A 14,101-nucleotide genomic window follows, 5' to 3' on the forward strand; every position below is an offset into this window, starting at 1 on the left:
TAAAAAAACTTGCTTTGTGTGAGAAGGTAAAGTTTTATTCGATAAAAAATTCCGGTAAAATTTTCTTGTAATTTTGTTATTTTTGGCTCGAAGAACTAAAAATGTAATTGTCAAAACACAAAAAAAGGGACAGAAGATTAGAAATTAAAAAAACTTGCTTTATGTGAGAAGGTGGAGTTTTATTCGATAAAAGATTCCGGTAAAATTTCTTGTAATTTTGTTATTTTTTTTCTAATGGACAAAAAAATATAAATGTCATAACTGAAGAAACGAACAAAGAGGAAGGATTTAAAAAATCTGCTTTCTATGAGAAGGTGAAGTTTGAATCTATTTTTATAGATTTTTATTTTGAATTAAAAATCAGATTTTTATGATAATTGAAAATCAGATTTTTATGATAATTGAAAGAATAGAATTTACATTAAAAACCATATAATATCATTTGCTCCAAAATGTGCACAAAAACTATTCCCCCTCTCAAAAAAAAAATTATACTTATTTTTTTTTCCTTGTTAATCTTTTTTTTTTATTTGAATCTTATTCGAGATTCGTTTCATTTGCATGAGAGGAAGGTTGTTGTAACGAAGCTCATCTATTCAAATTTCGTCTTTTATGTTCTTAGGGAGGATCTCTCTCCCATTATTCGAATTGTGTGTGAGTATATGGAAAGTGAACCTTGAGTCTGATTTCGAAGATTTACGTTGAGTTTATTATTGTTAGAAAGAGGGGAGGATGTTTCTTTTTTATCTCTTTACTCTCTCACTAATGTGATAATAAATTTAAAAAAAAAAAAAAGGACAAGGTGGGGAGGTCACAATTAGAAATGATCAAGTTGAAATGAGATTGCGGCTATAAAAGAAATGAAAATTTATTCCTGCGATGTTAAAAAGAAACTTTCTCTCTCTCCCCTAAAATACTGTTGAATCTTTGCACTATTTATAATCGAGACTTTTGGTTTTATTTGGTTTTTAAAGTCGATTCCCTCAAGGGCCAGCGCCCTTACGTGGAATACTGGACAACCTTGGGCCTCATGGCCAATTTGCGAGTTTATATTCCTAAGACGCTCTTTTTTATGGTTTAGAATTCTTCATTTCATTTGGGATTTAATTCTCAAAATTATTTCTTCAATTGTTTCTTAAATTATTTATTAAATTATTCATTAGATTATTTCGTTAATTGTTTCTTAATTAATTTATTAAATTATTTTGTAAAGTATTTATTAAATTATTTTTTAGATTATTTTGATGAAAATAATAATAAACAGAATTCGAAAGAATATAGTGAGATGTATTTTGTTCTTTACTACATGGGAAACCCATCAGCTATATGAACACTTGCATAATTATAATTTCTAGAGCAATTATCCTACCTGGTTATTAACCGGTTAATTATTACACGGAGAAAAAAGATTTCTTTTATAAAGTAACTTTTACTACTTTCAGAGTAAAACTGGACCAACTCGAAGTTTCTGCGCATCTCTGGCAATTTTTACTCCAAAAATAGTAAAATTTACTCTAGAAATAGTAAAACTTACTACGGAAACAGTAAAATTTACTACAGAAATAATAAATTTTACTATTTTTGGAGTAAAAATTGCCAGAGATGCGCAGAAACTTCGAGTTGGTCCAGTTTTACTCTGAAAGTAGTAAAAATTACTTTTTCTTTTTCTCCGTGTATAACTTGCAATTTACATGAGCTATTAACTTATATCTATATTAAGAGTATATAATATATGTACTACAAGTTCTCGGTTAATATATAAATAATAATTTCAGGCTCTTATGACATTATATTTTTGTCGTTTAATGATATCGCTAATGTGTGACTTAAAGAATGAGTTAAAAGAGCCTTTTATTAAAAAAAAAAGTTTTAAAATGTCTTTTCTCAAAGATTTTTTTTTTTTTAGAGCTATTAACAAAGTTGGCAATTTGTATTATTTGAAAATTCCCTGTGTAGTGAAAGATTTACAACCATATGTATTTATACGCTACTGCTGCTGCAGACGTAGGTCGATCAATATGCCATGGGAACACCTTTATTCGAATCCTCTCGTTCTCTCCTGGGACGAAAATCTCATTTCCTGTAAAGATAAGCAAAGAGAAAATTATATTTAAAAATATTTCTTTTATTACCTTATTTCATTGTAGAGAAAATTAATGAATTTTGTTTTTGAAAACAATATTAGCAAATAACATTGTTAGTTGATTGTTGAATAGAATTTTTAGTAATTTTTTAGGGTCCTTAGTAAGAATAGTCTTACTAAGGACCCTAAAAAAAAAAAACACTAAAAATTCTATTCAACAATTTCTATCAGTTGCAAAATGGAGTCCAGAATTAAAATTGTTGGTTAATATTAATTCACTTGTATTTAAAGAAATGTAAAATTTAGAAGATTAAGATAAAATTGATTTTAAATTAAATTTTTACTTTTTAAAATTCCAAAATTGAATTGATTTTTTTTTTTCATAAAAAAAATAAAAAATGGGTATACCTATTTTTTCTATTGCACTTGACCAATTGACACATTCTTTGAGGGTTTCAGTCTCTTTTAATATCGACTAGAAGCAGCACAATTGGCCTTCAATAAACTAAATTTAAACTGTTTAGTTACACGAAGTCTTAGAAAGTCATAAGGTCAAGTTTTCAATTATTGAACTTGAACATATTATTGATAAACATCTTCATATTATTTGGATAAAAAAAAAAAAAGAAATCTTTCCTTTTTGGAAAAAAATTATTTTATCTTCCTTTAAGAATTTATTATTAATGATCAATCTTTCATGAAAAATAGATTTCTGACGTTAAAAACATGTTCAAAGTTCAGTTAAAAATTGACTTATTCTTCATTTTTTCTGACCTTGGAAAATAAACGTTATAATATACTGTTGTAACAATATTGGTTAGAGCTCGATTTCTATATAATCATATGTCTTGAAAATGTTTGAAAAAAAAAAATGAAAAAAAAAAACACACGTTTAATATTTGTTTAAGAATTATTGAACAAAGGTCACACAACAGTGTTAAACGAGCTGTTTTCAAGGGTAAAAGATAACGACCACTGATTGGTGTACTTATATGTGACGTAACTTTGTCTCAAAGCATATATATAGTTTTAGAATCTATAGATTCTAGGCATTTTGATGCCAATGAACTCATAGATTTTTTATGAAGGAATCTCTTGTCTTAAATTGCATTTCCCCATAATCAAATTGATTATTTTTAATTTTGGTGAGTGAATTTTATTTACTGCTTTTATTAATTATTTTTTTTAGTACATTTTATTATTAATTTATTATTGAAAAATTATGAATATTAATAAATAAAAAAATTAATTGTTACTAAATAAATTATTACACGGAAAAAAAATGGAAAAACGAATAAAGTAATTTTTACTATATACTTTAAGAGTAAAACCGGAATTGTCCATAGTTTCTCCGCATTTCTCTAGCAATTTTTACTCAAGAATTAGTAAAATTTACTATTTCCAGAATAATTTTTACTATTTTCGAAGTAAATTTAACTATTTTTTGGAGTCAAAATTGACAGAAACTGCGGATAGTTAAGCTTTTACTTTTAAAGTATAGTAAAAGTTACTTTATTCGTTTTTCCATTATTGCTAATAATTGATAATGTTTTTTAAATTATTATGTTATTTATTAATATTATTTTTTGTTAATACCAAATTGAATATTTAAAGAATTTTCTTTTGAGTGTAATAAAAATAAAATTTTTTGTGATATGTATAATTATTTTTTTTTTTTTTTCAAATAAATGAATTTGAAATGATCTCTGAACTACAGAGGGGGGAAAAAAAAGATGAATTTAATTGAGATTAAAATACAGTACATAGACTCGCTTTTTCTATTATGTCAACGATGTTCAAGTAGACGGAAATTGGCGTGTGCTTTGGTAAACCTGGCTCGTGGCGCCCTTGAAGAGAGTTAGCCTTTGTCTTATCACACTCGCTCGCGCAGGCATTATATAGCCTTGACTCCGTGTCTCCGCCTCTCTACTGACTTTACTGCAAAACGCGGTCCGCCTCTAACTGCAAGTCTTTTGCAATAAAAAGTCCCGTTTTGTCGCGAATTTTTTTTTTTTCCCATTTATTTATTTTTCCGAAATCGAAAGTTATTATCCAAAAAAGAAAGTTAGCTGTACCATAAAAATATTTCAAATTCCAAAGTGATAATTAATTTTACTTTATTGTTTATAATAACTGGAGAAATTAACTATTTTTTAATAAAAAAAAAAAAAACAAAAAATTTTGTTGTTGTGAAAAAAAAAATTTATTTGATTCAAATATAATTGGACTATTTTTAAATTAAAATATTTACCAAATAATTTTTATAATTAAATAAATTTTATTTGAACCAATAATTTTTTTCGTAACAAATATCTTACCTAAAATAATTAATAAAAATAAATATTTACTAGTATTTTTTTAATTATTTTTATTTATTATTTGAATCAAATTTTTTTTTTTTTAACGTATCAATAAAAAAAAGATGATTTTTAATTAATAATAATATTCATTTTGGTATAGAATAACTGGAGAAAAAGTTTATTTAAGAATGTTCCAATTTAATTTCATTTACAACACACGCATAAAAAAAAATAATTTCAACGATTATGAAATATAAAACGAATTATATAAATATTGTGCGTATATAAATATTATTTTTTCGTAATAATAAATTTCATGTGAAACATATTTTGATGAACAAATAATAAATTTACGTGTTTAAATAGATAGCGATATGAGGTGCTAAATAATTTATGAAGGATAAATTAAAATTGGTATCCCTATTTCGAAAACGTGTCATTGTAAAGAGAGTCGAATATAATTCAATTGAAAAATCGTTGATAATACCCTTGGAAGCTTGTTAGTTGATTTAATAAAGGAGGAGGTGTATAAATTTTTTTTTAGGCAAGCTTTTACAAGGACAATTTCTTGACTCGTCTTTATAGCAGACAGGGCTAAATATTTATGCATATATATGCGGCTAGGCCACCAGGATGAATGGAACGAGTGGCGTGTGAATGGATCTCTCCTTGAGAGAGCTTCGTTCTCTGTACTGCTTCCATCGAGATTTTTTTTTTTTTTTTTTTCTCCTTTTTTTTTTAAGGTATCCAAGCGGTCAGGGTCGTCTCGGACGGGACGCGAATCGTCATTGGTTGACGTTGTCACTCAACCAAGGAGCAAGAGAATAATCTTCAGAAAAAAAAATTTTAATTTTTTTAAGACGAAAATATAGTGGTTCATTGCCTATAAAATTCATCGACAATTTTTCCGATTGAATATGTACTTTGAAAAAATTCATTATTTTGAATTTGAATTTATAGAAAAAAAAAGAAATTTTTCGACAAAATAGGAAACAAAACTTTCTAATCAACTTTTTATAGAAAACTTTCATAATTTTTTTTTTTTAATAACTTGTGTAATATTTTTGAAATTTATAGAAGAAAATTATTTATGCCAACAGATATATGGAAAAATTTCCAGGATTTTTCTTTTCTTAACTTCGATGAGGGAAATTCAAGAATCCCCAAAGTAATCATCCAAGAAAGCAATATAATATACCCTTTTGCTTTTTCCTCTTCTTCTTCTTCTTCTTCTTCTTCTTCTTCTTCTACAAGCGCAGCATTCAGTCAATAAATGCTCGAGTCATTTTACTCCGAAAGAGAAAAATGTTACCTGTGCCGCAGTAACTTTATCTCCTTTTGTGTCCCAAGGGAAAGATTTTCGTATAGTTTCACTTCATTTTATAACTACTTTCGTTTATTAGTCGCAATACCTTTGCAATTGTATCGTATAGAAATTCTCATTTATTAAACTTTCAACATAAAATATGTTGCCAAAAAAGAAAGTGGAAGCGCCTTTCATTTATGATTGTCGATTATAATATAACAAAGTTGTTAAAAAAAAGAGAAAAAAAACTGCATTCAAAAATATTAACCGTAAAAAGTTAACTGTACTTTTATGATATAGAAATGTATAAATAAGTGGTCTCCCGTAGATGAAATGATTAACAAGCATGAACAAAAAGGTGGGAGTAAAAAATGTAGGCAGAGGAAGTTACGTAGGCTTTTATGTTAAGAATCTTTATTATGCCGATTTTTTTTATTATTATTATTATTGTTTTTATAATTATTATTATTCTTATTAGTAATATTATTACTATTATTATTATTATTTTTTATATGATTTATTTATATTATTAATTTGATTAATTAATTAATAAATTAATTAATATTTATTTTTTTAAATATTTTTTATTGCACGGAAAAAAAATCTTTATCTGGAACAGCGATATGTTTTTCTAGAATAATGAGAACTATCGCTGTTTTAGTGAAACATATCGCTGTTCCAGTGAAACTTATAGCTGTTCTAGGTGAAAATTTTTTTTCCGTGATATTATTATACTATTAATATTGTTATTATTTTCAAAACTATTGAATTTTTACATTTTTTTTTTTTAGTTTTAAATATAAAAAAAAAATGCAAAATAAATATTGAAAATTATCTATAGTGCACAAAGATCTTAATTCGGATTAGTTATTTTCGATATCACTTCCAACTGTCTGCTCTGGATGAAGGTTGAAGCGCATCCACTATATATACACACACACTAGTCAGTAATTATAGAATCGATCTAACTTAACAGTGTAGAGAGAAGTCCCAGTCTAACATATATATATATATATAAGGGGGAAAGTAGAACGAAACGTCGATGAAAACAAGGAAGTTGTGACTATTTTGCAATTTTATTCCTTAAAAAAAAAATCCAAAATATTTTCTGAAAAATAAATTAATTACTTTTTTATATTTTCAAAATACACGACTTTTTTTTTAATCGTAAAGAAATTTTCTCGTGTAAATTTTTTTTTTTATATATAAAATTTGATGAGATTTATAATTTATATGGGGGAAAAATTAAATTACTTTCTATAGAAAATTTTTGTTGAGAGAAAATGTTCCAATTTTTGCATTTATAGCGTCTTATAATACACTTTCTGAGATGCACACAGAACAGGTGAATAATATATATATATATATATATATATATATATATATATATATATATATATGCATGTATTGCTTAGAAAAGTGAAAGTAGTTCAGGTGTTTATAAAGTGAGGCATCTCATGATCTAAATGAATATCCATTAATTAGATAAAGAATCACGTGGAAAATTGAGTTTATAAATTTTAATTTTTTTTTTTAAATCAAATGAAAGTTCCTATTTCCTGAAAGATTTATATGAATTAAAGCATAATTTTCAAATTGAAAAAAAAATTTTTTCAATCGTTTTGCTTTTAATTTCTGAAAAAATTATTTATTATTTTTTTTTATTATATATTTAAAGAGTAATATTGAAATAAATAATTAAATAAAATAATACATTCTAAGCCGAAAGATCAAGGACAGAATAATTAATAAAAAAAAAGAAAAATAGTAAAATATGGTAAAATAAAAATAATAAAATACATATGGAATATTTTTAATTTGTCATCAGTAATATTCTCAAAGAATATAATTATTTGATAACACAAAAAAAAATTTGGTACCAAAATTTTTCGATTCAAATAATCATTTACTTGACTATTATCAAATAAATATTTATGTTTATTTAACAATTATTATTTAAGCCAAGATATTTGTTTCAAATGCAATAATGATTTATTTATTTATTTTCAGTGTAAAATTGAGAAATGTTATATATCATCGACGAAATAAATTTACAGTTAAATATAAATTCACCCTCGTTCTCTTGAGTGTTACGTGTAAAAAAAAAAAAAAATTTGTACATAATTTGCAATAGATGAAGATTTTACGAGATGAAAAAAAAATATATATATAGGTATATAAAAGTGCGTATATACACGCTCTTAATGATTCTTTCTCGAGCGTATCTTTTCTGAATGTAACGCATTGCGCAACGATGCTCTCCAGACTTGCTCCCACGAATTCCAACTCGTACTAAGGAATTGAGTCAGCGACCTCGGCATTTGTTCGCTGTAAAAGTTTCCGGTAAAAAAAAAAAAAGAAAAAAAAAATTCGTTGACCCTGCACAATTGCACGTGTGCGGTCGTGCAACAAATGCACTATGAGCCTCATAGATTGCTGACAACCCAGGGGTTTATTTTATTTCCCAGCTATATTATAATATAAAGGAATCAGTCATTTTGTTCAAAAGTTGAAAACAAAAATTATCAAAAAAAAGAAAAAAAATTTTTATAATGAAATAGCGTTAAGAAAAGCAGATCTGAATTCTGATGAAAGACACGGAAAACAGTATATCAAAACTCTTTTATTACAGAGAGAGAGAGAGAGAGAGAGAGAGAGAGAGACGAAAACGTTTTGTCGGATTTAGTGATTGTTATTTGTTGCACTTTCATCACCGCTTCCAACCATAATGAAAAAGAGTCCTTTCCCTCAGTTTCTCCTGTTTTCACTTCCAAACTGCTAAAGTTAAGTGAAATCAAACCTATTATAGAGAAAGAGATAGAGAAGTAATTTGATTTGTACGGAAAAGTAGTTTCTACAGTGAAAATCAATCGAGAGATTACAAAATATTAATATATATATAAATTGCAAATAATTAGCAAATCATAATTTTTATCTTCTCTTTAATATACCTATATACAGTAGAAATAACAGGTGCTCAAGAATATTTTATATAAAATATATTCTTGTAATTTTATTCTCATAAAAATTAACATTATTCCTAAGAAGATATTTTTATTGTTTTCTTAAATTTTTTCTTAAAGAATAATTTAAATTATATAAATATTTTTCATGATATTAGAAAAAAAGTGATACAAAATATTTAAAAGAACCTTTTTATTATTCGCGCAATTTAAAATATTCACATAAGATTTTTATGATCCTCTGTATAAAAAAATGATTGAATTATCTAATTTTTCTTAATTCCTTCAAAATTTCTTTATTGTTTCTTCTTTTTTAATATTTCATAGTGAAAATATTAATTGAGAACGAAAATTACCTATAATATTTCTGTTTTTTTTTTTTGAAATTCATTTATAGGTAAAGTAATAATATAAAATCAATAAAATACCTAAACTATTTGATAAATAAAAACTGTTATTACAACAGTTGAGGTATATATATATATATATATATGAGAAATAAAATTTCTTATAGGGTAAAGTGCAATTATGAAATAAAATTTTTAAGTGGTTTTATAGATGGCACATAACACATATATTGTCACGATTATATTGATAATAATTTTTACATCTTAAAGGGCAATTTTCTCATACCTAACTTGATTTATATTTTATGAAGGTAGATAACTGTTAATTAAAAATATATTTGATTGCAATCAACGATAAAAATTGAAAATTTACTGTTCAATGCAATTATGCTATTAATTTCTAATACTATTTGCAGGAACTACCATTGTTTCTACCATTATCTCTACTATATTTTTTTTACCATTATTGATAATATTATATTTCTACTATTATCTCTGCTATTATTTCTACTATCATTTACTACAATTCATTGTAATAACCACAAATAAAAATTTTTTTTCAATAATGGTAGTTTCAACCAATGGTAGTATTAAGTACTTAATAGTAGTTCCAACCAATTGTAGTTTCAAGTACCTAATGGTAGTTCAGACCAATGATAGGTCCAACCAATAGTAGTTTCAAATACCGAATAGTATTTCCAACCAGTAGTATTTTTAAGTTCCTTATGGTAATTCCGACCAGTGGTAGTTTCAACCAATAGTAATTTCAAGAACGTAATGGTAGTTCCGACCAATGGTAGGTCCAACCAATAGTAGTTTCAATTACCTAATAGTATTTCCAACCAGTAGTAGTTTCAAGTACCTAATGGTAGTTACGACCAATGGTAGTCCCAACAACTTTCCCATTAGTTTCCAGTACCTAATTATAATTTCGAGTACCTAATGGTAGTTCCAATCATTTGTAGTTTCAAGTACCTTATGGTAGTTGCGACCAATAGTAGATTCAAGTAGCTGATGGTTATTCCAACTAATAGTTTCAATTACTTAATGGTAGTTCCAACAAGTTTCCCACTGGTTTTCAGTACCTAATTATAATTTCGAGTACCTAATGGTAGTTCCAACCAATTGTAGTTTCAAGTACCTAATGGTAGTTCCGACCAATGGTAGGTCCAATCAATAGTAGTTTCAAGTACCAAATAGTATTTCCAACCAGTAGTATTTTTAAGTTCCTAATGGTAGTTCCGACCAGTGGTAGTTTCAACCAATAGTAATTTCAAGACCGTAATGGTAGTTCCGACCAATAGTAGGTCCAACCAATAGTAGTTTCAAGTACCTATAATGGTAGTTCCGACCAATAGTAGATTCAAGTAGCTAATGGTTATTCCAACTAATAGTTTCAATTACTTAATGGTAGTTTCGACCAATGGTAGTTCCAACAAGTTTCCCATTAGTTTCCAGTACCTAATTATAATTTCGAGTACCTAATGGTAGTTCCAACCAATTGTAGTTTCAAGTACCTAATGGTAGTTCCAACCAGTAGTAGTTTCAAGTCCGTAATGGTAGTTCCGACCAATGGTAGGTCAAACCAATAGTAGTTTCAAGTACCTATAATGGTAGTTCCGACCAATAGTAGATTCAAGTAGCTAATGGTTATTCCAACTAATAGTTTCAATTACTTAATGGTAGTTTCGACCAATGGTAATTCCAACAAGTTTCCCATTAGTTTCCAGTACCTAATTATGATTTCGAGTACCTAATGGTAGTTCCAACCAAATAGTTTCGAGTACCTAACGATAATTTCAATCAGTTTTGAATGAATGAAGAAAAATTCTCCTCCCGCAGGTGTAATAATGTATAATTGAAAAAAAGTAACGTGTATTACAATAGATGAAAAATAGGAGGCTAGGCTAGTATGCGTTTCGGTCGGCTGAGTGTAACCAGGTCCGATGAACCTGGGGCTATTGCACTCGACGGAAGTCGAGTAGTTCCGCCCCGTACTTGGCGCTCACGAGCACCATCGCGTGCCCTGCATACCTTTCTCCCTTTTCTTCTCTCCTCTTCTTTTACTTCTTCTTCTTCTTCTTCTTTTCCTTCGTCTTCTTTTGTTATCTTCCTCTTTTATCATTATCCTCTTATATTCGTCTTTCACAAGTCATTTCCACTCTTGACTTTTACAATGTGCACAAAACTAAATAAATTCACAACTCTCCATCAATATACATATATATATATACTTGGTTTGTTATCCCTCTTTTGCGAGCTTCCCTATAGACTCTATATATATGTAGGCATCGATCCACTGTCCATGAACTCGAGTCCCCTCTCTTTAATGTTATATACATTTCACTGCAGATTAATAGCCTTAACATTTTATAAATTTCCAAATTTGTTTGACCTCCACGGTGTGTTAACTCTCGCAAAGTGTAACTATAGTTTTCGGGAATGGATTTTCAGTTCGAGAGACCTTTATTAAACATGCATGTACTTATAAAAGCCAGTGTCATCTAATGTTTGTAAATTACAAACACATTTTTGTTTATAAATTATAAATATATTTTGTTTATAAATTATAAATATATTTTCTTTATAGCTCTAGTTTTCATAATTTTGTTTTTAGACTCGTCCAAGGTGGAAACTTTTTTTAAATTATTTTTGTTAGTTTTTAATTTGAAACATAAATAAAAAGAAAGAGGAAATCTTAAATATTTTTTTCTTTCGATTCTATATCAAAATAAGCATTTTTTATTTATTATTTCAAATAATAAATAATAATAATAATAATAATAATAATAATAATAATAATAAAATAAGAATAATAGTATTTTAAAACTTATTTTACAATTATTTCATGTTTATTATTCTCTAAATTAAAATTAAATTTTTTTAACTAATTTAAATTAATGACTCACTTTTTGCTTTCGAATTAATAAAATTTAACTAATTGATAGTAAAAAAAACAGCATTTTTTTTACCAACGAATTAGTAAAATTCATGAGCCAAAAGTTTTGAACGTTCAAATGAACAAAAAAATTTTTTTGCAACTTCTTTAAATACGTATTTTATTACAAAATATTGTTTTAAATATCTACAAAGAAGTTATTAATTTTGGCTCATTAAAATTCAACTATTTCAAAGGCAAAATATGAGTCACTACACCCAGAGAAATGATTTATTTGAACCAAATAAAATATATTTGAGTTAAATAAACGTATATTTGTCTCAAAGCCTACTAACTTATTTATTTGGCGTAAATAAAAATTTTATTTGTCAGAAATAAAGTTTTCTTTGGCTCAAATAAATTTTTTATTTCAATGAAATAAATTATATTTGAAACAAATAAATGAGTTAGTAGGCTCGGAGACAAATATACCATTTCTCTGAGTGTAATTCAAAGTACTTACAAATGTTTCTAATTCAAATTTAGAGAGTAGAGAAAAATAAAATTTATTTATAAATCAAGTAAACAATATATTTGTCTCAGTGGTCTAATAACTTTTTTATTTGTTTTAATTTAAAAAAAATTTACTTTAACATAAATAATATTTATTAGAAACAAATAAAAATTTGTTCGGATCTAAGAAAAAAATATTTTTATTATTAATAAAAACAATAATTATTATTAATAAAAATAATTATTATTATTATTAACAAAAATAATAATAATAAATGCATCAACTTCCTGAATGTAGAATATGACGCGAATTTGTTAAAGATATACAATATATATAAATGAAACGAGCAGTTATGAGGAAAAGGAGGACGTGTTCCAATTGTATCCACACAAGTTTCTTATTGTACTCACACGTTTCTTATCTTTCAAATGAACTATCCTCTTCTTCCCAGGAATAGTGTAAATTTCTCACACGAAAGATTCCATGGAATTCTTTTACTATATATACAGAATGCTTAGATAATGCCACTGGAATTTCTTATAATATAATATATATATAGCGTCGTTGACGACAAGGATTTTGTAAAATTCAAATCTCCGTGTTGTATAGAATTAATAAAAACTGCGATTTCACAAATTTATTATTAAAACATAAATATTTTTCTTATTGCGAAGCAAATACGAGCAAAATCATTAAGTTAAATTAAAAAATTTATTTCATATAAATTATTTACTTTATTAAAATAAAATATTTTATTTATATATAATTTTTAAAAATTAATTAATTAAAAAATTATTTATGTTATTAAAATAATTATTTAATTTTTTCTCAAATTATGTTTAAACTATAATAATAATAGTAATAATTAATAAAAATATTTAATTAATTAATAAACTAATATTTATTTTCAATTTTCTTGTTTTTTTTATAAACAATGCAAATTTGATAAATTGAAAATTTCAGTTGAACTTTTTTCTTTTTTTTTTTTTTTTAATCATTATACCCACATCCGTTTCCTGTTTCTGAAAGAGCATAAGATAAAAAGAAATGTATAATATTTTTTATCCAAGACTTTATAAAAGATATAATTGAAATTCAGTTATAAATATGATATATCGAATAATTTTTCGTGATGAACTGATCCTTTTGATGTATAATTGAAGAAAAAGAGATAGAGAGAGAGAGAGAGCAAAATTGAGAAAATTTCGTTTAAAACGACGTTTCTTGCCAAGTATATAGAAAAGCAGTCGTCTGCAATAATCTTTCGCTTTCTCTGTTACAGACTTGCGGTGAGCGAATGTGCGCCTCAAACGTCGCGGGTCAGCTCCAATTTGCACAGCAGCAGTAGCATGGCTGTAAGCCGCGTTCCAAGCCCTCCACCACCGGAAGTAAATACTCCTGTCGCTGAAAATTGGTGTTACACACAGGTTTGTCTCTTTGAAATTTTATAAATTCCATTTTTTTTTCTCTCCTTCCTTATATATAATTTTTTCCAAAAATTTGATTTTTTTTTATTTTTATTATATTTATTATTTCTATTTATTTACAAAATTATTTTTTTTTATATTTATTTTTATTTATTTCTTATTAAATTAAAGATTTATAATTAGTCGTTTAGGACAAAATAATAGTATTTAATATTGGTAGGTGTGTTCATTTACATATATATATATATTTACAGCATCAAATTTATTTTATTTGATTTAAATA

General features: G+C 26.1%; 1 protein-coding gene across 3 annotated transcripts in view; it reads left to right on the top strand.

Annotated features, from left to right (window-relative positions):
* Positions 1 to 14,101, top strand: part of LOC127285500 (protein roadkill) — a 101,738-nt gene that overhangs the window by 73,741 nt on the left and 13,896 nt on the right. For all 3 annotated transcript variants that reach the window (XM_051311554.1, XM_051311552.1, XM_051311553.1), the window contains one exon: positions 13,674 to 13,818. In XM_051311554.1, the coding sequence (XP_051167511.1) occupies positions 13,741 to 13,818 (78 nt within the window). In that variant the 5' untranslated portion in view covers positions 13,674 to 13,740. The remainder of the gene's footprint in view (positions 1 to 13,673; positions 13,819 to 14,101) is intronic.

Source organism: Leptopilina boulardi, unplaced genomic scaffold (genome assembly GCF_019393585.1).
Source record: "Leptopilina boulardi isolate dan_hultmark-lab unplaced genomic scaffold, ZJU_Lbou_2.1 LbouV2_333, whole genome shotgun sequence".
Lineage (NCBI taxonomy): Eukaryota > Metazoa > Arthropoda > Insecta > Hymenoptera > Figitidae > Leptopilina > Leptopilina boulardi.